Source organism: Salmo salar, chromosome ssa10, assembly GCF_905237065.1.
Source record: "Salmo salar chromosome ssa10, Ssal_v3.1, whole genome shotgun sequence".
In the NCBI taxonomy this organism is placed as follows: domain Eukaryota; kingdom Metazoa; phylum Chordata; class Actinopteri; order Salmoniformes; family Salmonidae; genus Salmo; species Salmo salar.
In genome coordinates, this window is record NC_059451.1 from 20,824,200 (window position 1) to 20,850,726 (window position 26,527).

The following is a 26,527-nucleotide window of genomic DNA, read 5'->3' on the forward strand; positions in this document are numbered from 1 at the left end:
ATGAATCCTCTTATGGGCTCTACAATAGACCAGCGGCTCATCTAAATTCAAGCTCTTGACGACAGTCGATTCAATCACTCTCATCCACAACAACAACAACTGCAGCAACATCTGTTGCTCTGCTGCACGGGGGCTCAAATACAGTGAAGGGCCTTGTGTGTGTGTGTGTGTGTGTGTGTGTGTGTGTGTGTGTGTGTGTGTGTGTGTGTGTGTGTGTGTGTGTGTGTGCGTGTGCGTGTGTGTGTGTGTGTGTGTGTGTGTGTGTGTGTGTGTGTGTGTGTGTGTGTGTGTGTGTGTGTGTGTGTGTGTGTGAGTGAGTGAGTGAGTGAGTGAGTGAGTGAGTGAGTGGATATCACTACTCACCAGGGGGCTTGCACATGCGGATCTGGCTCTGACACTGCACCAGCGGGTGGAGGGGGGGTGAGATGGGGCTGCTGGCAGGCACCGAGGTAGCTTTGGCAGAGATGCCGGCAATGCCAGCGGTGGTGGCTGGGGGTGAGGGAGGGGGTGAAGGCGACGGGGAGGCAGGCGAGGGCGAGCCACACTGCGTCTGGTAGCGGAGCTGGGTGAGGGAGGGGGGCACACCCTGGTAGTGGCGCGTGGCACTCAGGAGGTCGTTGAGGATCTGCAGGATGGTGCCGATGTCTCGCCTGGGCCGCCCGGTGCCATCCTGACAGTTAGGATGCAAAGTGCCTGAGGGAGGGAAGGAGGGAGGGGAGAGATAGAGAGAAAGACACACAGAGAGAGAAAGACACACAGAGAGAGAGAGAGAGAGAGAGAGAGAGAGAGAGAGATGGAGAGCGTGTTACAACGCCCCTCAGCTCCAGTCTAACCACATGTAACATCCCCAGACCAAGCCCAGTAAGACACAGTAGTAATCTGCGCCACTGAGAGTGCTAAGCCATAGTCTCAGAGTTAGTCTTAGTGTAATGTGTAATGCCTTAGTCTTAGTGTAATGCTATTAGGCCTCACTCACCTGAAAAAGTCCCTGAGAAGACCCCAGGAGCGTGGTTGACGAAGCTTTCGATAATGGCACCTGGTTTGCGGGAGGAGGAGGAGGAGGAGGAGGAGCGTGCTGAAGCACTGGTGCCATTACTGGGGCTCTTAGCACTGCAGTTAGCCTGTGGAGGAGAGGAGACAGTCTAACATTAGAGACAAACCTTCAACACACCAACACTTTGCTTTCAGTGAGTGATAATAAATATAAATCCGCTCGACAGCAATTGTGATTACTTCAATTATGACCATAAGATGTATGTATGTGATACGGGGTCATATAAAACATGCTACTGAAATAGAAAGGTTTATCACAGTTTATGTTATTGAGATGATGAGGCAGTGCCTTGAAACTCGTAACAGCCATGTCGTAACAGCCATGTCGTAACAGCCAGGTCGTAACAGCCATGTCGTAACAGCCATGCCATAACAGCCATGTCGTAACAGCCATGTCGTAACAGCCATGCCGTAACAGCCATGTCGTAACAGCCATGTCGTAACATAACAGCCAGGTCGTAACAGCCATGTCGTAACAGCCATGTCGTAACAGCCATGCCGTAACAGCCATGTCGTAACAGCCATGTCGTAACATAACAGCCATGTCGTAACAGCCATGCCGTAACAGCCATGTCGTAACAGCCATGTCGTAACATAACAGCCATGTCATAACAGCCATGTCGTAACAGCCATGTCGTAACAGCCATATCGTAACAGCCATGCCGTAACAGCCATGTCGTAACAGCCATGTCGTAACAGCCATGTCGTAACAGCCATGCCGTAACAGCCATGTCGTAACAGCCATGCCGTAACAGCCATGCCGTAACAGCCATGTCGTAACAGCCATGTTGTAACATGGACCCTAATATTAACCATGTTGGTCCACGTATAGGGACACATTATGCGCTGAATAAACCTGAGCTGAGTCCTGAGAGCTTCTGTTACTGTCCCTGACATCAGACCCCATCCCTGATCTTTTATTTTCCCTTTCTCTGCTCTGTGAACTGTGAAAGTGAAACTGTGAAAGTGAAAGTCTAACCCATAGGAGGAGGAGGAGGAGGAGGAAGAGGAAGAAGAGCTAGGAGGGAGAGGAAGGGAGATGTTTCAGAGTGGTGAAGAAAAATGACCGTTTCCTTTAATCACTGTTCTATGTGGCCTCAAACTAAACTACACCAACCCACATCTGGTTTTGTTTCTGAAAACTCACAGAGTTGAATTCAGGTGTAGAGAGATTGAAGAAAAAAACAAACCAAGTTGGTGGAAATCAACTGCCATTAAAAGACAGATAGATAGCCTAGCGCCAGGCTGCCATTAAACGACAAATAGCCTAGCTCCAGGCTGCCATTAAATGACAAATAGCCTAGCTCCAGGCTGCCATTAAATGACAAATAGCCTAGATCCAGGCTGCCATTAAAAGACAGATAGATAGCCTAGCGCCAGGCTGCCATTAAACGACAAATAGCCTAGCTCCAGGCTGCCATTAAATGACAAATAGCCTAGATCCAGGCTGCCATTAAAAGACAGATAGATAGCCTAGCTCCAGGCTGCCATTAAAAGACAGATAGTCTAGCTCCATGCTGCCATTAAAAGACAGATAGATAGCCTAGCTCGAGGCTGCCATTAAAAGACAGATAGATAGTCTAGCTCCAGGCTGCCATTAAAAGACAGATAGCCTAGCTCTATGCTGCCATTAAAAGACAGATAGATAGCCTAGCTCCAGGCTGCCATTAAAAGACAGATAGATAGCCTAGCTCCAGGCTGCCATTAAAAGACAGATAGATAGCCTAGCTCCAGGCTGCCATTAAAAGACAGATAGATAGCCTAGCTCCATGCTGCCATTAAAAGACAGATAGATAGCCTAGCTCCAGGCTGCCATTAAAAGACAGATAGATAGCCTAGCTCGACGCTGCAGTGAGAGAGGCCTACTTACCAGCGAGGGGGCTGATGATCAACAAGACAACAACCTACGCAGACTAACTCATTAACTCCTCTCTCTCTTCCTTCCATCTCTTTCTTTCATCCTTTCATCTTTCCTGCTGTGTTCTGGCCCTCGTTTGTGTAACCGTGGTACGCTGTGAGTAATACAGCATTAAGAAAGCAGTGGTAGGTTGATTGGTAGGTAAGGGTCTTACCTCAGGGCAGGGGACTGCAGTGGGGGTGCTTTGGGGGGCGGAGCCAGGGCTGGGGCTGGGTCGGCCCGGAAAGTGCTGGTGGGAGCGATTATACATACTGCCGGGCAGCTGGGAGGGACGAGGAGCAGGAGGGGTGTTGCAGTGACTTGAAGAGAGGGAAGGGGAGGAGGGGTACATGGGAGGAGAGGGCTGGTGTGAGGGGGTAGGGGGGAAGGCTGCTGAGCTGGTGGAGGGAGGGGGCACTGGATGGGGCCGGGACAGGTGGGGGTGAGGATGGGAGTGGGAGTGGGATTGGGGGTGGGGATGTGGATGGGGGTGAGGGTGGTGGTGGTGGGGGGTGGGGACGCGGGGGTGATGCCCGCTGGTGGACCCTCCAGATGCTCCTGTGGACTGTCCCATGGTGCCCTCTGCGCCCCCACGGGCAATGAGGTGCCTGTGCTGTAACTGCTGCCCTCCAGACTGCTGGGCTGCCAACTGCAACTGGACGAACATCATGTGATCACCCACTCGCAGCGCCAGGGTGAGAGGAGAGCGGCCAGACAGGAAGTCACTGACCTGGAGACAGGAAGAAGAGAAGAGAGTTGAGTCACCTAGTTCACAAACGACAAAAACAGTATACATTGAATGCTAATGCAACGTACAGTACATTAAATGCATACTAACTAAATATATACCAGTATACCACATATAGGTACATGTGCACACCAACTGACAAAAGAGAAGGTCTGTTAGCTCTTTATCATTGTTTTCCAGGCTTGGGGCTTTGTTAATGAGTTTAACAAAAGCACATGTATGGATATGAGAACAGAGAGACATAACAGTGCATTGAATCCCCCCTCAGAGAGGCTGGTGAAGCAGATAAAACACACTATCCCATCCTGTAATCAATCACTGCCCTGAACACTGAAACACTAGGCTATTTACATTTGCTGGGTGGATGAAGGGAGCCTTTGGAAAACTCACAGAACACACACGGACTGACGGACGCAGACACACACACACACACACGCAAGCGCCCCCCCCCCAACACACACACTCTGTCCCTCCCACACACTCCTGTTCCAACTATCCCTATAATCCAGAGTCTGAACATCGTTACCATTCACCAGACATACAAAGGCCACCCTTCCGTCTGGCCCCGGGCCTGAAACTTCAGACCTTCGATAGAGGAAGTCAGACCCACCCGCCCCGCAGCTCATAATACCCGATTGTTCGGGGGTCCACAGCGGATCTGGAAGGGCTGCCCATTTTAGGAGCGCCGAGAACGGGCCCCGGAGCCAAGCATGGAGGCACTGACCCACTCACTCCAGGACACACACCACAGAGAGACGTGTCACCACTTGGCCTGGAGGACACATTAGTCCCACACTGCTCCAACAATCTCCCTGGTGTCTCACCCTCCCACGCCCAGGGCCTTGCTACTGCTCTGGCCACTCATGGGGGGTTGTGGTGGTGGTGAAGGGAGAGCATTGACGGGTCAGAGAGCTCCACTCGCCACTCAGTACACTGAGGTAATGACGTCTCCGGTTCTCCCAAATAGAAACAGGAGTACAAGAGGCTATCAGGACAATGTGACACTTAAGTTCCGAAAAACTTCAACACCCTGTGTGCATTCCTAAGAGAAAGAGGGAGGGAGAGAGAGCGCGAGAGAGGAGAGACAGAGGACAGAACACAGAGCACAGAGCACAGAGAACAGAGAACAGAGAGAGGGCTACCTCCAGACCCATAAGCCTTTGGGGTGTGCTTGTGTGTGCTGACCTGTTGTTAACCCTCTGAATCACCGGGCTCTGCCCTCCATCATTTTCCCCTCTTTCTTTTGCTTATTTATTTTTCTATCGACCGCCGGCTCTCTGCAGCCACGGTGACCTTTGCACGTTGGTATTGACACACATTGGAGGAGAGGAACGAGGGACTGGGGAGGAGGGAGGACGAAGGGGGTGGGGGGTTGGTGGGACGTCACCCAACACAACGCCTCTTTCTCTCAGCATCTCACAATTAAGCAAAACGACTATTGAACTGGCATAGGAATATGAACCCAAGATTATTCACAAGTCCTAATCACATGCCATGTTAACACAGTGACTGACCATGATGGTGATGACGACTAAAATAAATACAAGCACTGAACCGTTGTGGTGCTGTTCTTGGTAAGGGCAGGCACAGGAAAGCAGAGGACAAACACAGGTGAGATGGTTCTAGGAAACTCATCACACAAAGGTCACCTGTTAGCCAACCAAGGGGGACAGGCGAAAAGAGAGAGGGAAGAGAGGAGAGCGGGATCGAACGGAAGGAGGGGTAGTTGATTGTGTCCCTCACTGACAGCTGTCAGGAGAATGACTAGGCAGTTTGCAAAACCCTGTCACACACACAAAAGAGAACAAAACACACACACACAAAGCCAAAGGCCTTGAGGGAGTCACAGAGCTGTGTTTGATTAGGAGGGGGGTAGAGCGAAGAGATGGCAGTGTGTATGGGGGGATGACACATCAGTGTGGCTGTGTTGAGAGAGAGAGGAGGGAGAGAGAGAGAGAGAGAGGAATAGAGAGGCATTCCATCTCTGTTTAAAGACTAGTGTGGGTTATTAAAAAACACACCAAAATGAGATTGATGATACGTAAATACTGAGCTCCCAACGCTGCATGGCAAACCTCAAATTAGTCAGATACGCAAAACTCCCCTCTCCTGTTCTGTCTCTCTGTTTTTCTCCATCCCTCACTCCCTCACTCCGTCACTCCCTCTCTACGTGTGTCACTCCTGGCCCTGGTGTCTCACTGGTTGACTCATAAAGCCAATTCTGAAGTTCTCACCTAAACCCCATGACCCAGCCTGTGTTTCACACACGTAACACCGTGTGTGTGGAGACCTCCCCTCTTTAACCATCTGCTTACACACACACCGCCAACTGCCCACCACAATGTTCCCATTAGATCAAAATGAAAAAGGCCACGAGCCCACATAAACAAATGCATTAAGCGACCTAAGCAATGGCAGGAGCTACAGAACTCTCAGCCTGCCCTTTAAACCTCTCACTCTCAGGTCTTTGTGGTCCCTGCCTTATTTTCCCCTCCAGAAATAAGTAAGGAACCCAAATAAGCCCCTGGCCTCAGAATTTCAGCCTGGGTCTGATTAGTCATTCTGCCCTCCGTGTCAGATTGAAAGGGGAGGATAGGCTGCAGTTAGGAGCCGGGGGTGGAGCCAGGGGTGGAGCCGGGGGTGGAGCCAGGGGATGTGAACTGGAACACCTGAAATAGGTCAGTCTCCTGAGAGACAGGAGGTAACACTAACAGCTACAGCCAGGGGGTACATACCGCAGGAGAGGCTGTTGAAACCATCATGTAAAAACAGCTCAGATAGAGTTTCACTACCTAGAAAACCTCAGTGGTTACAGCACATCCCTGTCCGTACACGCCTTCCTGCTCGCTCTCTCTCTCTCTCTATCGACAAGTCTGTGTGAGGTTGATGTCAGGGACGAAAAACATAACTAAGCAGACAAAGAGCCTTCATCAGAGTCTTTAAGTCTTCAACCTCCACCTTCCTTCGTCCTTGGTGTCTTTACAAATTCCAAATCCCTAGGAAGACTGCCACTCCAGTAGTGGGGGATGGCAGTGAGCCTGAGTTACGTTTAGACAGACAGGAATGGCCTTTTCATTGTTCCTATCATCCTGACTCAGCGAGAGTGGTATGTGGAAGCGAAGAGCGAGGACAAACCATAAGAACAAAGCGCCGTCTTGAACGGTATATTTCGTAGACAGTGCCGTGATAAGTCAATGATAGCCTATCTGTTAACTGGGTGTTTAAGAAGATACAGAGACACCTGGCTCCGTTCAGTTCAACCTGACCTCCATCTGCCATTTTGTTTTTGTTGTTGGGGTGTCATTTTGTGTAGCTGTAGCAGCAGGCTTCGGTTGCTATGCAGTGACAGGAGGATATGATAAGCGGAGACCGGGGCGGAGGGAGAGAGGATGGATGGGGGATGAGGGAGAAAGAGAGGATGTAGAGAAGGGGGGATGGGGGTAGGGTGTCAGAGAGGAGATGGTGGTGGATGGTGATGAAATATTCAGTGAGAGTGTGACTCTGCCTCCTTTTCTCTTTTTTTTCTCCAACTGCAGTTGACAGTTTTATTTATTGGGGTCCCTGTGGTTCAAGGAACTCATTTGCAGGCGTTCTTCCTTTGCACACTAAGCATACTGAGAGAGAGAAGGAGAGACGGATGAAAGGAGGGAGGGAGAGAGAGAGGGAGCTGGGAACAGGACTGAGCTGACATTCATGAACAACTGAGCAGCATTTGCGTCAGAGCCCAGAGAGGACAGGGATCTGTGGAAGGGTTCAAGCGAAGGAATCGCCCTTCTCCTTCAGCTTAATTACGGCTGAGTAGCTCCTGGTCAACCTATCAAACAGATAGGTGAAGGGGGGAAGAGGAGGTCTGAAACCAGCTTATTAACCTGCCTATCGACCCAAATGTTTTGATCGCACCGGGAAACTATTGATATGCTCCTTGTGCAGACAGGCACTGGGTAAAGATGCAATAACACGATTCTCAAAAGAGGAGAAAAAAAATCAATCATGCCACAAATCCTAAAAAGCAGGCTCCGTCTTCAAAGGACCCATCATTGGAGAGATAGCCGTCTGTGCCCGATAGGAAACATAAAGCAAAGAGGGTGAATGAGAAACAGTGAGCCAGCTGGCTATCAGCGAATTTGACCAGCTGGGTGAAAAAAAGAGACAGAATGGCAAAGTTCATAATGATAAGGTTCCTGGTTCCAACCGTCCAACCCCCCCTCCATCCCTCCAGCCCTCTACATTACCTCTGCTTCCAGCCAAGCACAATGGCTTTGAAGGTTCTAAGGCAACAGAGGCAAAGCAATCCAGTCTATTCGCTCGCCTTGACGTATTACATCTCCTGCTGCTATCACGGATGCATCCCTCTCATACACACTCTCGCGATCAAAGGTGGTGCAACACCAATGCTCAAGGTCTTTGATTCCAACTGAATTAATACGTTCTGACTAGTCTCTGCGATAAGGGGGGGGGAGAGAACGAGGGCCAGGCTTAACCACATGCTGACTCTACAACAGGACACAACATTGAAAGGAACGTAGATGAATAAAACAACATTCGGAGTAGATCCCCATTCATTATTATTCGTCAGCGCTGAGATGTAGTAGTGGGTAGAGTTTGTGCGTACTATTTACACAGAGGGAGTACAAAACGGGAGCTATATGTGATGCCATCATAGCAAATGAACATTACAATTACACTAGTTCCAACTGGTCTCAACCCATCTAATTTAGAATGGGTACATCAGGGGGCCGGGCCGGTCATAACATAGTCCGCAGGTCTGATGCCTTTGAACGGTGGTGAGAAAACGAAACCCACCTCCTGTACAGTTGTGTTGTGGTAATTACCTACATTTGACATTGGGCTATTTTTCTATCTGTTATGATATTCCTGGCTTCCACCGCCTCCCACACGCTAGCCCAGTCAGTCACGATCACCATGCTGCAGGGGCACTTGAAGCACAAAGGCGGCCAGCGGATGAAGAACAATGACGGTCACGACACAATACACACACACTTTATTTTCGCTGGACACACACGCATTCACACAATCTTTGTCACTCTCTCTCAAATACAAACACACACACAGAAACAATAGGACAAAGAAAATATCTGAAAATCCATCTCCCCTGTTTCTCAAACACACCTTGGCACCCCTCCTGTATGTGCCTGTCTGTATCAGAAAGAGATTACAAAGGTGCAGAAACACTCCACCATCTTAATGCGCTCCCAGGCTAGGATTTATAGGTCACGGAAACAAATAGTCCCTCTATTCACTATTGTCTTTCAGTCTTATAATATACAATTCGATTTACACATTCTGCTCCGAAATTATTCATTTACGAGAAGGCCACACTCCGCCTGTATACAAAAAGCTTTGATTTGATGCAGGGAGACAGCAGGCTGGTTTTATAGATGGGGAGATGGTCTCATATTGACATGGCAAGTCAGTCATTTTTCAATTCTTTCCACTCCCAAATCCTCAATACAATTAAAGAACAATGATTTCCAGTAGTGTCTGACTGATGAACTACCATCCTGATGAGGTGGGTATAGAGCAGGGGTCTGGAAAAAGAAACATATTGACCAATTGCTTTGAGCAGTGTGCTAGGCACACAGGCACGGACAGACACACACACACACACACGCACCACACACACACACACACATTTTATGATGTACTTCTAACACATGAACAGAATACCTTATCTAGAAAAGAACGTGGACAATCTGACTATAAGGAGTAGGTGCATGAACGGACCATATAGTTATAGCCCTATGACAAGACAAGGCCTTATCGGAGATCCATCACCAGCACTCAGAACACTTCTCTACTCCTCTACCTCAGAGGCGACCTTTTCTCCTCTCCCCCCCTCCCTCCCTCCCTCCCTCCCTCCCTCCCTCCCTCCCTCCCTCCCTCCCTCCCTCTGCTCATCTCCTCATCTTTGAGTCACGCCTGTCCTTCCAAACATCCTCCCTCCGTGGCTCAGAACAACCTGTACACAACACGCCACAACGCCCTAAAACAAATCAGCGTGACTCACCAAGGCCACCTATGGCTCCCTCCTCTCCCTGCCTGGCCTGGCCCACCAGGCTCCCTGGAGGAGGGGAGCTGGTGGAAATGATGAGAGGGGTGACCCAGAGGTGATCCTCCACATATTGTTAGATCCCACTATTAGCATCTATCTGTTTTCAGACACAATGGCAATGCTGAATCTTATTCAGAGCCCAGCGGAGGCTGGTGGAGGAGGGTGTTGGGAGACAGAGGGAAGGAAGAGAGAAAAGGTACAGCAGAAATGTAACAATGTACTCCTCAGGGACCTGGCCAACATACAGCCTCCCCAAAGACAAGCTGTGTTCTTACTCCAGGAAAATATGTCAATCTTCTCCTCCCTGCAGTCCTCCCTCTATCCTTCCAGCTGGGCTATACATTGATTTTGAACCGGCATCATAGCACTGTTTCACTTAATTGGCTCCAGCCTACGTGGAAACAGAGTCATCGGGGAGACCTTAACCTAAAGCTTGACTCTCAGTCATTGTTTTTGTATTGGAGGGTTGGTCAGCTGGGCAGGTTTTGTGGACTGGACTGGGGTTTATTCTTTAAAACGTGGAACAAAGGGAGAGGTGGGGGAAGGTTAGGTTAAGTGGCTTGGTTTCATATAAGCATCCATGAGCAAACACTCACTATGTACAATGGATAAACTGTCTTTTCCAAACCAGGGGCGAAAATCTGATATCAACTTTGGAGGGGACAATTACATTACATTTTCTCAAGAGCAATTCCTGAGGGGGACACCAAAAGTAGTGCTGTAACACATAGCCTACATTTAATATGGTAAATGTATATTGAGGAACCAAAGAAATAAGGTGTTTGCCGTACTCCTAACTACCGGTACCCAAAACTACACAACTAATCACAACAGCAATACCATTGCCTTTAACAAATCTTAGTTCAGTCACCAGTTTAAGTTGAGAGTGGGGGTATCCATGGCATTTTCCAATTATGTTCCTATTTTACAAGTAAAACAAATTGAGAACCTTTCATAATGTTGCCAAACAAAGACTCAACAAACTTACCTGAGACTCCCTGTCTCTGCCAGTCTGTCCCTGCATATCTGTCCCCAACTCTGCTGTCTGTGTGCCATCTGTTGCCTGCTCTGCCTAATGACATCATTGTGAAACATTTCCATTAGAATTTCATTTCTTTCTTATGAACATTTTATCAACTAGTCTTTGAGATATTAGGCTACTAGGGTTCTTACTTTGCGTTTTGGTGTACTGAAAAATACTCTGATGTCCGTCTTTTTTCTGCCATTTTTCTGCCATTTTTCTACCTGGTTGGCTACACACACAGTATGTAGGTTATTTACAGTAGGAGATGGGCTTCTATCATCTTATCTTCTATCATTCTATATGGGCTTCGATCTAAAAGGTAGCTAGCAAATGTGAAACGGATTGCAGTGACAAGAGTTGACAGCTGTATGAGTTCACCATTTACACAACATATGCTGCAACCTTTTGTAATTTTAATCGTTTGTTTCATATTGGCTGGCTTCTAACAATAGCTGAATTTGCAAAGCTAGCAAGCACCAATTCAGTGGTGTTTGCTATAATCTTTGCTACCCGGGTTAAATAAAGGTGAAATAAAATATATAAATAAAAGTTCCCTTGCGACAATTTAGCTTTTGCAATGAGACCATTAAATATATTTAAAACAATGGTAGAAGAGAGTGTAGTTCTGTTCAGTTTATCGCTAACCTTATCACAGGGACTTTGAAGCACTAACTTACATGCATGCTGATCTTGGAATAAATTGACGATAGCAAAGATTCCATCTTTGACGACGCCACATAAATGGAATAGGTACTAGCTAGCTTAATAGTTAATATTTGCGCGCTAGCTCTGCATATTCAGCTAGTGTGTGTGCGCGATTGACTGTATTAACCTCACGTCAGTTACGTGTATTGAGTGCCTTTCAGACAGTAGATACGACCTCTACGTTACCTCACAAGCTAAGGAACTGGCAGTGGATCAAACCATTGTGAGGCAAAGGGTGGGGGGGTCGCAATCTTTTGAAACTTAAAAACGAGCTATTAAGTGTCTATAATCAGCACAATTGCTTTCATTGCGTATTTTTAATATTATTTAAATTACATAGTTATGTTTCAGTGATATATTGGGGGGACAAATCATATTTTTCCCAGAATGGGGGGGTCGTGTCCCCCCCGTCCCCCCCGGGATTTCCGCCCCTGTTCCAAACCAAAACATCATCACTCAATAACAGTTGACGATGCTGATTATACTCAACCACGGTAAGCATCCCTCTTCCTCTCCCTAGATAGCTACCGTATTTCTCACAAACAGTCCAGTAGCTACATCCCTCTGAGTCCAAGCTCGAAGGGGGCTTTCATTCTTCCATCAACAGAAGCAAGCCTCTTAAATACAGCCTGCTGCACAGACAGACACTCTCTCAGGCTCAACCTAAACCTATCTCTGGCAGACAGAGGGAGAAAACCAGCCCAGTCTTGATGGACTGTCAGGAGGTGGTGGCTTAATGCAGATTAGATGTCAGGAGAAAATTCGCCTGGGAAAGCCAAGAAGAAGAATTAAGGGAGCCAGTACCCTTGATGGAGGCCAGCCTATTCTGTCACCGTCTGAATATAGCAGGAGCCTAGCGGGCAGGCCAGGCAGAGAACGAAACTTGCAAATCACAGCACATTCAAATGATAGGGCTGTGGACGAGTTGTTAAACAGAAAGGAGAGAGAGAGAGAGAGAGAGAGAGAGAGAGAGAGAGAGAGAGAGAAAAAAGGTCCTCCATTTCCATGAAACACTTTCCCTCTCGCTCTACTGAAGTCTGAAATAGATCTCTCCCTGGAAGCCACCTGGCTGGGCAGGTTGCGGAGTACTCCTCTGAATCCCAGTATGAAGCAGGAGAATACTAGAAGCCGTTATCAGCTGGGCTTCTATGAACACACTGAACTTCCTGGTACAAAACCTGATCTCCAATCCCGACCAGACTACACATAGTTGGGAGGAGGGCGACAGAGGGGGACGTTTAACCTACCACTTTTCCTAATGTTACCAGCCAGCAACTAGCCACCACATCTTATTCCTATGGCTATTTTTGGAATCGTAGGGGTATCTGCTAACCTATCAGACACATTTAAGAGCTCAGTGCATTGATTGATTTTTGATAGCCTCCAAGTCGGAGGAGAAAATGAACGGGAAAGCTCTTGTGTTCCTATTTTCTAATCTTACCCGGTATCTGTAATCTCTCCCCAATCTATATCGTCCCATTCCGCCTCATGAATTATAAAGTGGGAATCAATTCTCCTAGATAAAACACCCCCCACATTCAATCTGTTTCATACGGGTTTCTTCCTTTACTAAACTTTCATTGTTGGCTGTGCATATGAGCATATTGAATGACTCACCAGGAGACATGAATAGTTCCACCATCTCACGTTCTTACAGTAAAGTCTTGAGAAACAAGAGGCAGGCTTGATGAAGAAGGAAGTCCTACCAATGTGACTCATAATGACTGTAGGGCCTAACTACTGTACATGCCCTTTCCTGCTGCCTGCCTGCCCCGTGAGAGGAGGAGAGCCGAGGCGAGGGCAACAGGTCTTGAATACAGAGCTGTGGAAAGTCAGGGCACAGACTGTTTGATGTTGGCACTATTGAAGTATGGGAAAGCCTTGCCTAGTGGAAACAGCAGTCAGTGTGGGCCACCCGGCAAAGTCGTAACACATGATGATAAAGGCTTGCTTCCAGCCCAACCAACCCCCACGCACACACACAAACGCACTCACTCATCTGTCGTCACCGTTGTGCTGTGCGCAGGCAGGCTAGGAGCTGAGATCACACACACAATAACGCCAGGATTTCCAGTGTAAAAATATCAGCGGGAGAGAAGCCACACTGAGGTTTTGACATGTGTTTAAAGTTTTTGATTTTACCAGCAGCCCTGCTAGAAGACTTTATGTTCTCAATCTTTATCATCTGATGTTACTTGAGAAAACGTGCTACTTCAATGTCACACAAAACCTCAAAATGTAAGTGTGCATCTAGTCCATTTTAATGAGGTCGTATCTAACATTAGTGACATATGCAACTATTATGTGCATCACAGAGACACAGCACACCTTGAGTCAGTCAGCTGCTGAGACAATACGTCATCGCTGTCTCTCTCTCTCTCTCTCTGAGGTTGAGGTGAGATCAGATCTTATCACTTTACTTTCAGTATTGATCATATCAGTGACTCAGACCAAACCAGTGACTCATATTCATGCTGTATTTCAACAGTTCCAGAGAGGTACGTCAAGTACTTGGCCACTTTGTTCTCATGCATGCATTCTATGCTTCCAGGAACTATAGGCTAATATTGATTGAAATGCCTATCTGTCAATTGAATCTCTGTTTATGAGTTAAGTGTATATCTGTGTTGGCTTCCTGGAAACATCTCTCTGAGTCTCTGTGGTGAGAGGAGAGCCAGAAGGGAGGGCCAGTCAGGGCTTTGCACAGAGAGGAAGGGGGGGGGGGGTGACTTCACTCTCAATCAGGCCCATGTTGGGTGGGGTTTGCTTGGGCTTGCTTGTTTAAGAGGCTAAGATTACACATGGGAAGAGTCTGGTGTAGCAGCAGCCTGTCTCTTATATAAGGTATTCTCTATACTGCTCCAGCTTCACATGCAAACAGGTCTCATGCACTTTAAAACACACTGCTTCTTTTCAGGGGCAATCTGTTTAAGTTATACCAGCGGTATGTCAAAGCAATTCTGTAATCATTAGATGATCTCCAACGCAGGTCTACTGAACGGTCTTCTCATGAAGGTCACTTAAATACCATTATTTGAGAGAGTTCTTACCTGAGTTTCTGTTAAACTCTCCAAAGCTTGCATCACTGACTGTTCTGGTCTTGATGCTTGAGACTTCAAAGAAAGAGGAAGAAGAGCAACATTATTTCCTGGTAAGCCTTAGTAGACAAAGGAGAAAGGCTGAGCCTTGTGCATTCAAAGATGACTGAGAGGAGATCAACACAGACTTAATTACCTACATTAATCTGTCTGATGCTATTAACACACATTATCTTGAACCCAAACATCCCCCCAGGGCGTTTAGCAAAACACACACAGATGAGGTGTATAATTATCCTTACCATTAAGCCTGCTTCAACTGTAGGTACAAGGGTTAACTTGCTCCCATCAGAGATCCCTAGGTCCTGGAGTTTTCCTGAACTCAAACGCCTGAAGGGAAGAAATAAATAAGCATATTAGTTTACAGTCAAACTGGCATTTTAACTGATTAACTGACATTATTCTATTCACATTTCAGAAGCGCCAACCTTTGTACAGTTAGGTGAGACTTCAAAATGTATTTACAAAAACAACCTGTATGAAAGTCTGCTTGACGGAGAGCTGGCATATTGATCCGCTGTCATACACTATTTCAATCTCAAGTAGTGGGGCTTGACAACTGTTAACATTGGATATTTGACACCGCTGCCATTGCCTGAAGGAGAGGACTATTTTCTCTCATGATGCTGGACAGGAGGTTATGACAACTTTTTGGAGGACAACAAAATCTGATAGTTGAGGGTTATGACCTCTCCATAAACATTACATGTCCCATTTCAAATTATGAATAGTGTGTGTTTATTCACATGATATAGACCTAAGCGTTTGCATTTGTACAACATGTTTCAATTAACAGCCTACTATTTGACTTCCCTAAAAAGCCTAGTTTGGTCCATTCATGTTCACTGTTGGAGAACCATGAGCATGCAATGCTGTACTCATCATCAGGTGGAGACAGGTTTATGTGTGCTCTCTGATGACAGTAACTGGAAAGACTTTCCAACACATTGAAATGGTATGTAACCATAGGGTGCTCATTTGCATTTAAATGTTTGGACATAACATGGTATTTGTTTCTGCACAATGCATTTTTGTACAACTAATGCGTTTAGGAACACTTGGAAGGCCTACACCTATTTACTGAATAGCCATGTCATTTGTCATTCTGAATGGTCATTTTCAGGACCTCATCATGTCAAAAAGGAGGTGGAAAAAACGCGAGGCTAGTGGAAGCGTTGTGAGAAGCCTACTGTACAGTACAGTGTGAACTAAATGTCCCACCTCCAGCTGAAGGAAGGCAGTCAGCAGCGCTTAACGGCAGGTATTTGGAGAGAGGATTAAAAAAAGGTTCTCGGTTTTAAGGGCTGATGTGATTTGGAGGCGATTACACCGGGAGCCATGGGACGGTTGTTATTTAAAAGCCAAAAAAACAATGCGACTGATTGATTTGAAAGTACAAAGACACCTTTAACATACCAACTCCCCTCCCCTCCATTGTCATTTAACGCATTACAATCCGAATCAATTTAAAACCAGCTAATTTACAGTTTCAGTTTGCTTTAAATAAAAAATGTATTACAGTGCAACGCTAGATTGTAACGCGTTATTAAACTATCCCCATTGTTCTCGAGTGCTCCCCTATTCAAAATGGCAAATACGTGTTCTCCCAATTTTCTCCAGGGGAGTTCCTTGTAATAAAACGTGAGCGAAAGCCCAATGCATATGCGTTCCCTGGGTGTGAGAGGCGATTGTAGAAAGCTGGGTGTAACCATAGATCATGAAAGAGGAGGAATTAAATAGATTTCTTGTGCTTCGCCCTCACCTAATCTTCCCATAACCCCAACCATGGAATAAATACAATTGTGCACCCCACTTACGTATAGCATCAATTCGATTCTAAACCCAAAGCCTCTAAATAATTGTGAATGTATTGAAGACCAAATCCAATGTTCAGACAGACGGCAGCTGGATAAATAAAGTAAACATGCACTGTATGCATTTCATTCAGCTGTTAATCATTTGTATAATACATTTAATCATTAATGGTATGGTATGTATAATGAACGCTGAAGGAGGCAATGCAATGTGCCCCACGACTCCCTCATAAATGCTGCTCCAAACCTTGACAGACCAATGTGCGTCTCCCATGCGTAATTCGATACTTGCCGCACTGGCCGGCTTTATTAATGGTCAATAGCTGCTTAGCTTGAATATAGTGCTGCTGATATGAAACCTATGCCATTCTTGATCTCCACAATGTGTTACAGTTTAAATAAATGCAAAATATAGACATCAATAGAAATCAGTGATTTTTACAGAGCAAATGTATGTACAATGTAGTCTACTATATAATGTATGCACATAACATTTGACCGTAGGATATACTGATGTTTATAGATGTACTCACGTTTCTTTATGTAGAAGGGTGAGTCTTTCTTTTGGTACTTTCAGTCTCTGAGAAAGCCTTCTCTTCAGTCCTTCCACAGTCTCCTCCAGGGGAAGAGCGAGCTCGAAGCGTGTGCCGGTTGTGGAATGGATGTACAAATTCATGGAGGGTTCACTCGGGACGGCCTCGCAGGACGGAGCCCCGCGGCTGGTGCAGCTCCGGGCGCTAGGATGTTGGTCCATTCGATAGCTTGTGGTCAGGGGGGAGACAAGGCGAGTGGAGCGGGGTTGGAGAGAAAGAGCAGACCCTTTACGCAGTGTCCCTTGTTTTCAGAGAGAGAAACTGCTTGCATTCAAAAGAAAGAAATAGGATCTCTCTCCTGGTGTCTTTCTGTCACTGTATACCGAGTCTGAATAAACCAGTTTTCCCTCTTCTGATTATATAATGAGAATATTCCCCGAACGAGTCTAATAGAGAAATACTTTGTTGCGCTTTTCTTGTGTATGCGGCTCGCTCAAGAGATGTTCCAACTTCCACTCCAAATGTTCCAGATTTATAAATGCTACAGAGGTGGATGAATGCCAGGCAGCTATACTAGTATCACAGGAAATATGCCAAGGACCATCAATTAGTACTATTGCCTTTCTGAGAGAAAATGCGCAATATAGGCTATACCTTTCTGTCCTTATTGTTTTAAATGCATGGGACTGAAAACTGCCTTGAAGCCAAATATAAGACCTACAGAATGCAAAAGCCTCATAAGATTAATACAGTAAAGCTCTGCTGCGCACCCATGCCCACCGCAGCTCCAATGAAAAATCTACACTGAGCATTGTCACAAAGTAGCTCACTTCCACCACGACAAAAACACGCCTACAGTCCGCAGGCATTCTACCCAATCACAAGAGAAGTCCTGTTGATCTAAACCAATGGCAAAAGTAGATTCACACCCACGTGGAGGACAGATGTCTCGTTTTTTCTCTTCCACACCATTTTGGTCACAAAAACCAATCGGATTGAAGGGGGCTAGGCCTTGGAGCGTCACGCAATAATACGATAGTTCAGCCCACTCAGGCAATTTTAGGCCATTCATAATATATTACAATCACAACATATAGCCCTATAAGTGGTGGAATTTCAAATCCTATACTAAAGGCTGCTGTAATGAAAACAAACTATGTAATATTCTTACATAGATGCTTTATGTGGGTAGGACTTTAAATGTAGGATGACGTTTTATTATAGGTTATGCAGACTACAATGGCAGCAATGCCTGTAGGTTGCCACATTGTCCATATCCTATAACTATGTTAAGTATATTCAATGTTGCGCAATCTCAAATTTCACATGTTGGCTGTCATCGTCATCAGTTATAGTACAGTGCTGACGTCATTTCCTTCCTTCTAACCTCTGCTGCATCCACATCCATTAGGAGGTAATCGCGCGCGGAATGCAAATAACACATTAGACCGGGTATTCTCTTCAGGAAGTGCGGTTCGGCATCAGATCTTTGAGATGTTCTCGGGAAAGAATATGGACACTGGTGGCAAACAGGGCTCGGCTCCTACGTCATGCATTCCCTACAATCAGCTTTACAAGAAAAAGAGCCCATGTTTGCTACTCAGATCCACCGGATATTCAGCCTACGGGTAATTGCGCATTGCCAACTGGTTAGAAACTATCCATGTGTTTATCCACTGGACTTCTCTGAAAGCCCATACCATTTTTTTCTGCAACATAAACTCACATACCATACTTGGGCGACAGTTATGCTTGTCAACTGCTAAATATCAAGGTTACTTCAGAGAAGTGCTTTCTCCATTTTTCCTCCTGGAAAATCTCACTGGCTTGGGCTACATGGCCATAAGAGAAAATGTTCGAACAGATGGCAGATGTACCTTAACCTATGTACAGTAAAGGGAGAAATATGTGTATTCTATGTAGGGCAAATATCGACAAAGGGCGCTGAATAAAACCAGATACTCGCTCGCCCTCCAGTGGTCAATGTGGGCACTTTGGGAGGCTGAATTTGACAGGTGAATCCCAACCCTGTTGACCCCTGGGACCTAGGCGGTCTACATACCTGTTGTAATAGGTTGTTGGCGCTGTAATCTGGTTACAACATCGTATCTGAATCTTATTGTTTTCAGGAAAGGCAAGAAGGCATCAATGTTGAAGCACACATTGCCTATTGTTGCAGGTGTTAACAAATTTGTAATTTATTTATTTAACGAGGCAAGTCAGTTAAGAACAAATTCTTATTTTCAATGATGGCCTAGGAACAGTGGGATAACTGCCTTGTTCAGGGGCAGAACGACATATATATATATATTTTTAACATTGTCAGCTCAGGGATTCGATCACACAACCTTTCAATTAATAGTCCAACGCTCTAACCTGTAGGCTACCTGCCGCCCCATGACAATAGAAGTAAGCTAGCCTACCGGTAATGACCCTCTGAGTATAGGTACAGTTGACTGAGAGTCGGTGTAGCCTAATGATATCATATCACAGACTGCGCTTGATGTCTATAAAGAGAGGTAGGTTGTGTTGCTTATATTGACATTATGGGTGCTGTCATCAGCTATCCTATAGGTCAGTGATAACCACCGCTGTTACTGTCTGCAGATGGCAGGTAGCATCAGTTGACATATCAATTGAATCTTGCATAGCCTACATGTAGTTGTATAATTTCCAAAACTCTTAAAAGTTGGCAAAATAACAGTGAAATGTGATGCATGTAGCCTAAACAAATTCATTTCAGTTATTGCCTACGTGCCTCAGGTGATCTTTTATAACATTACAAAAAATGGTTTTGCTTATAAATTTCCAAAGATAAAGAAACATGAACAAAGCCATTCCCTGCACCTGTTTGGGTAAAAATCTGAGTGACGGGGCTGGAGAAATATAACCAAGCTCAAATTCATAAACAGAGCTCTGGATGCAAGGACTGACCATCCATGTCACAATTATAGTTTTAACCGTGTTTTGAAGCTATATAGTGTTTGTTTACATTTACTGTGTTTATGTTGGGATCTGATGGGGTAGGACAGTTGAACTGAGCTCATGAGGCATTTATAAGTTATATTCCTCAAGAATCAATGGGTACATATCCTTCATTTACAAGTCCAAAAATGAATGTAGCAACTGCAGAATGCCCCTTTGAGTCAAAGTTAATAAAACTATAGAATCATCATTTACCACATTATACAAATATGAATTATGACTATAGGTTTGACATGATTCCAAAGTTGGAATGGAACTTACCAATTATTGTGGCGAGAACTTTAAAGCTTTTGTTTTTCAAACCCGTTTCCCCAGATTTCGCATGTAAATCTTCCCAAACTGAGAAACACAGGTATGTCCAGTAAAGATATGTTAGCATCCACTGTGACAGTAAATTCTCAGACAAATCTGAGTCTTCGCTGTAGTAAGGACCAACTCTGTAGCCTATTCCTCCTGCTTACCACTTGAGTGTCTTAAAATACCAGTGTGATGTTTGCGCATCGGTGTCTTTTGTATTACAAGCACAATTCGGGTGATGAGGCACCTCTTATCCAAGCCCTCTAGGTCTAGGATATGGGTGGAGTGTATGGTTCTTGATATGTCAGCATGTGATTTAAGGTAGCCACGGAATTCCTCCTCACATGCGAGTTCCTTTCCAAGACCTGCTGCCTGATTCGTTCTCCACTATCGGAAAGAATGTGCTTGCGCAAAGGTTTAAATCGCTTCACGGGATTGGTAGGGTTTCTGTGGGAGTGCCTCTATGGTAGTCTAAACAAGGGTAAGAACTTTAATCCCTCTAAGGACAAGGTCCTTATAAATCATATTCAACTGACATACGACCTTAACAAAAAGTAAATGAAGTATAGAGATTTCAGGGGTGTAACCATCGGCTGACGACAAGAAAGAAAACATTCAAAGAAGAAAAAAATCTCTTGGCAACCAGTGTAGGAAAACACAGTGCATGGTTACAAACTCACCTGAATACAAATAAACAAAAGTTATTTCAACAAATGACCAGTTCTGCAGGTGATAATATACCTGGCAATCATCAAACAATGGCAATATTATACCAGGAATCGGACTTTGACACAGTTATTACACATTCAATATACATCAATACAAGTCCCACATTGTTCACGTGGTACATGTAGATGTCAGTTTGTGTGCAGACTTGTCAATAAACCCTTACATGAAGTCCATCAGTAGATTTGATGCAGTAAGTTGCAGTGTAGTCAGTATATGGTAGGCTAAATAAGTATTGTTATTCATTCATGTGTTGTTTCAGTATCAAATCCAATCCAATCCAACTTTATTTAAAGTGTAGGCATATTTAATATCGCAACACACTTCACATTAAATCATTAAAGTATGGGAGCACACTGTACAAAAATGCCAATATTGTTTGAAACACAGTTGTGTGATTCAATATACCTGATGCCCCTTATTTTCTTATGCTCACTAGTCTTGTTGAGGCAAGTGAGGCCAAAGCATTTTAATGTTGAACCTGTACCCACAGGTGTAGACGCTGGTGGGACGACTCTGAGGGAGTCACAGTCCCAAACATCACGACTCAGTCACATCACAGCATGCTGAGTAAGCCTCTTCCCAGCCCAGAGAGAGAAGGAGGGGTGGGGGGACTGAGAGAGAGAGGGGAGGATGAGAAACAAGCACCGCTGTCTGCTGCACTGTAAAATAAAATCTAGCTGTTTCAACTAATTATTAATAAGTAACTGCCTTTTTTTGTTTACTCAACTTTTCGGTCCAAGTGTTACCTGAACAAACCAAAAAATAGTTGGCCCAAACCTAGCTCCAACAACATAGCTAAGGCAGTAGGAAGCTCTCTCATCCATTTATACGCAGATGATACAGTCTTATACTCAGCTGACCCCTCCCCGGATTTTGTGTTACATGCTCGACAACAAAGCTTTCTTAGTGTCCAACAAGCTTTCTCTGCCCTTAACGTTGTTCTGAACACCTCCATAACAAAGGTCATGTGGTTTGGTAAGAAGAATGGCCCTCTCCCCAAAGGTCTCCTCATTGGACCCTGTGATCACTCGGCTACACAGCTGATGCCTGCTGGACTGTTCATTAACACGGTACTTCATTTTGTTTATTTGTCGGCCCCAGCCTCGAATTCAGGCCCTGTGTGTAGCTAACTGACCCTCTCTGCCCATTTATCGCCATTTACCCGTTGTTGTTGTCTTAGCTGTTTACCCGTTGTTGTCTCACCCATTTTTGTCTTAGCTCTCCCAATCAACACCTGTGATTGCTTTATGCCTCTCTCTAATGTCAATATGCCTTGTATACTGTTGTTTAGGGCAGCTCTCATTGTTTTATTTTACTGCGGAGCCCCTAGTCCTGCTCAACATGCCTCAGATAGCTCCCTTGTCTCACCCCCCACACATGCGGAGACCGCACCTAGCTTAACTGGCGCCTCCAGAGATGCAACCTCTCTAATCGTCACTCAATGCCTAGGTTTACCCCCACTGTACTCGCACCCTATCATACCCTTGTCTGTACATTATGCCCTGAATCTATCCTACCACGCCCAGAAATCTGCTCCTTTTATTCTCTGTTCCCAAAGCACTAGACGACCAGTTCTTATAGCCTTTAGCCGTACCCTCATCCTACTCCTCCTCTGTTCCTCTGGTGATGTAGAGGTTAACCCAGTCCCTGTGTGTCCCCAGGTGCTCTCATTTGCTGACTTCTGCAAGCATAAAAGCCATGGGTTCATGCATGTTAACATCAGAAGCCTCCTCCCTAAGTTTGCTTCATTCACTGCTTTAGCACACTCCGCCAACCCTGATGTCCTAGCCGTCTGAATCCTGGCTTGGGAAGGCCACCAAAAATTCTGACATTTCCATCCCCAATTACATTTTCCATCAAGACAGAACTGCTAAAGAGGGCGGAATTGCAATCTACTGTAGAGATAGCCTCCAGAGTTCTGTCTTACTATCCAGGTCTATGCCAAAACAGTTTGAGCTTCAATGGAGGGATTGTGTCGCTGGAGTCAAGAGAATACCAATACCACGGGAACCTGCGGAGACTCAACCAGCAGGAATTGGGTCATCTCGCTGTGGTTTTTAGTGCTGCAGAGATGGTTGTCCTTTTGGAAGGTTCTCCCATCTCCACAGAGGAACTCTGGAACTCTTTCAGAGTGACCATCGGTTCTTGGTCACCTCCCTGACCAAGGCCCTTCTCCCCTGATTTCTTTGGTACCCTTTTTGGTACGCTTCCCCAGATCTTCCCCAAACTGAGCAATTGGGGGAGAAGGGCCTTGGTCAGGCAGGTGACAAAGAAACTGATGGTCACTCTGACAGAGCTCCAGATTTCCTCTAGGAAGCCACTCCTTGCCTTTTACCAAGGAGTGGCTTCCGTCTGGCCACTCTACCACAAAGGCCTGGTTGGTGGAGTCCTGCAGAGATGGTTGTCCTTCTGGAAGGTTTTCCCATCTCCACATTGGAACTCTGCAGCTCTGTCAGAGTGACCATCGTGACCATTGGGTTCTTGGTTACCTCCCTGACCAAGGCCCTTTTCCCCCCATTGCTTAGATTGGCTGGGCAGCCAGCTCTAGGAAGAGTCTTGGTGGTTCCAAACTTCTTCCATTTAAGAATGATGGAGGCCACTGTGTTTTTGGAGACCGCCAAAGCTGAAGTGATTTTTAGGCACCCTTCCCCGGATCTGTGCCTCAACACAATCATGTCTTGGAGTTCTACAGATAATTCCTTCGACCTCACGGCTTGGTTTTTGCTCTGACATGCACTGTCAAAAATGGGACTTTATATAGACAGGTGTGTGCCTTTCCAAATCATGTCCAATCATTTTAATTTACCACAGATGGACTCCAATCAAGTTGTAGAAACATCTCAACGATGATCAATGGAAACAGAATGCAACAGTGCTCAATTTCGAGTCTCATAGCAAAGGGTCTGAATACATATGTAAATAAGTTATTTAAATTTTTTTTGACCTTTATTTAACTAGGCAAGTCAGTTTAGAACAAATTCTTATTTACAATGACGACCTACCAAAAAGCAAAAGGCCTCCTGCGGGGACAGGGGCTGGGATTAACAAATATAAAAATTAAATATAAATATAAGGCAAAACACACATCATGACAAGAGAGACAACACAACACTACATAAAGAGAGACTTAAGACAACAACATAGCAAGGCAGCAACACATGACAACACAACATAGTAGCAACACAACATGACAACAATATGGTAGAAACACAACATGGTACAAACATTATTGGGCACAGACAACAGCACAAAGGGCAAGAAGGTAGAGACAACAATACATCACGCAAAGCAGCCACAACTGTCAGTAAGAGTGTCCATGATTGAGTCTTTGAATGAAGAGACTGAGATAAAACTGTCCAGTTTGAGTGATTGTTGCAGCTCGTTCCAGTCGCTGGCTACAGCGAACTGAAAAGACGAGCAACCCAGGGATATGTGTGCTTTGGGGACCTTTAACAGATTGTGACTGGCAGAACGGGTGTTGTATGTGGAGGATGAGGGCTGCAGTAGATATCTTAGATAGGGAGGAGTGAGGCCTAAGAGGGTTTTATAAATAAGCATCAACCAGTGTGTCTTGCGATGGGTATACAGAGATGACCAATTTACAGAGGAGTATAGAGTGCAGTGATGTGTCCTATAAGGAGCATTGGTGGCAAATCTGATGGCCGAATGGTAAAGAACATCTAGCTGCTCGAGAGCACCCTTACCTGCCGATCTATAAATTATGTCTCCGTAATCTAGCATGGGTAGGATGGTCATCTGAATCAGGGTTAGTTTGGCAGCTGGGGTGAAAGAGGAGCGATTACGATAGAGGAAACCAAGTCTAGATTTAACTTTAGCCTGCAGCTTTGATATGTGCTGAGAGAAGGACAGTGTACCGTCTAGCCATACTCCCAAGTACTTGTATGAGGTGACTACCTAAAGCTCTAAACCCTCAGAGGTAGTAATCATACCTGTGTGAAGAGGGGCATTCTTCTTACCAAACCACATGACCTTTGTTTTGGAGGTGTTCAAAACAAGGTTAAGGGTAGAGAAAGCTTGTTGGACACTAAGAAAGCTTTGTTGTAGAGCATTTAACACAACATCCGGGGAGGGGCCAGCTGAGTATAAGACTGTATCATCTGCATATAAATGGATGAGAGAGCTTCCTACTGCCTGAGCTATGTTGTTGATGTAAATTGAGAAGAGCGTGGGGCCTAAGATTGAGCCTTGGGGTACTCCCTTTGTGACAGGCAGCGGCTGAGACAGCAGATTTTCTGACTTTATACACTGCACTCTTTGAGAGAGGTAGTTAGCAAACCAGGCCAAAGACCCCTCAGAGACACCAATACTCCTTAGCCGGCCCACAAGAATGGTATGGTCTTCCGTATCAAAAGCTTTGACCAAGTCAATAAAAATAGCAGCACAACATTGCTTAGAATCAAGGGCAATGGTGACATCCTTGAGAACCTTTAAGGTTGCAGTGACACATCCATAACCTGAGTGGAAACCAGATTGCATACAAGAGAGAATACTGTAGACATCAAGAAAGCCAGTCAGTTGATTATTGACAAGTTTTTCCAACACTTTTGATAAACAGGGAAAAATAGAAATAGGCCTATAACAGTTAGGATCAGCTTGAACTCCCTCTTTAAATAAAGGATGAACCGTGGTTGCTTTCCAAGCAATGTGATCCTCCCCAGAAAGGAGAGACATAAAGGTCGGAGATAGGCTTAGCAATGATAGGGGCAGCAACCTTAAAGAAGAAGGTGTCTAAACCATCTGACCCAGATGTTTTTTTGAGGTGAAGTTTCAAGAGCTCCTTTAGCACCTCAGACTCAGTGACTGGCTGCAGGAAGAAACTTTGTAGCGGGGCAGGGGAAAAAGAGGGAGAAGCATCGGGAATAGTCACATTAGAAGGGGTGGGAGATTAGGAAATGTTGGACAGGCAAGCAGGCATGGCTGAGTCCAATAGGAATCCTGACTTAATGAAGTGGTGATTAAAGAGCTCAGCCATGTGCTTCTTGTCAGTAATAACCACATCATCAACTTTAAGGGACATGGGCATCTGTGAGGAGGGTTTGTTATCCAGATCTTTAACCATTTTACAGAACTTCTTGGGGTTAGACTCACAGAGAGTGAACTGTTCCTTAAAGTAACTAACTTTGGCCTTCCGGATAGCCTGAGTGCACTTATTTCTCATTTGCCTGAACGAGAGCCAGTCAGGCTGAGTATACGTGTGCGCAATTCTTGAGGTGGAGTAACTCAGAACCAGGGGCTGAACCTGTTTTTAATTCTCATTTTCTTTATGGGGTCGTGTTTGTTAACAATACCACTGAAAATATAAAAAAAAGAAGGTCCAAGCGTCTTCGTCAGAGTGGAACAAGCTGATTCTATACCATTTTACAGAGGCCAGTTCATAAAGGAAGGCTCATTAAAGTTTTTTAGCAAGCGTCTATGACAAATCAGGACAGGTCGTTTCACTGAGCAGCCATTACGAACACAGGCTGTAAAACAGTGATCATTAAGGCCATTAGAGAAAACACCAGACTGATACCTATCAGGATTATTTGTGAGGATAACATCAAGGAGAAT

At 45.4% G+C, this 26,527-nt stretch overlaps 1 protein-coding gene across 2 annotated transcripts in view; it reads right to left on the reverse strand.

The window, feature by feature from the left end:
• The window catches only part of midn (midnolin), a 32,828-nt gene extending 12,345 nt beyond the window's left edge, over nucleotides 1-20,483 (reverse strand). The window contains exons 1-7 of one of the 2 annotated variants that reach the window (XM_014216313.2): nucleotides 20,192-20,483; nucleotides 16,946-17,173; nucleotides 14,841-14,928; nucleotides 14,551-14,613; nucleotides 3,126-3,680; nucleotides 977-1,121; nucleotides 364-693 (exon numbers count right to left, since the gene is read on the reverse strand). In XM_014216313.2, coding sequence (XP_014071788.1) covers nucleotides 364-693; nucleotides 977-1,121; nucleotides 3,126-3,680; nucleotides 14,551-14,613; nucleotides 14,841-14,928; nucleotides 16,946-17,166 — 1,402 coding nt within the window. In that variant the 5' untranslated portion in view covers nucleotides 17,167-17,173; nucleotides 20,192-20,483. Of the gene's footprint in view, nucleotides 1-363; nucleotides 694-976; nucleotides 1,122-3,125; nucleotides 3,681-14,550; nucleotides 14,614-14,840; nucleotides 14,929-16,945; nucleotides 17,818-20,191 lie in introns of those variants that run through there. The other variant, XM_014216312.2, reaches the window with a different exon arrangement.
• Between the last annotated feature and the right edge of the window lie 6,044 nt (nucleotides 20,484-26,527).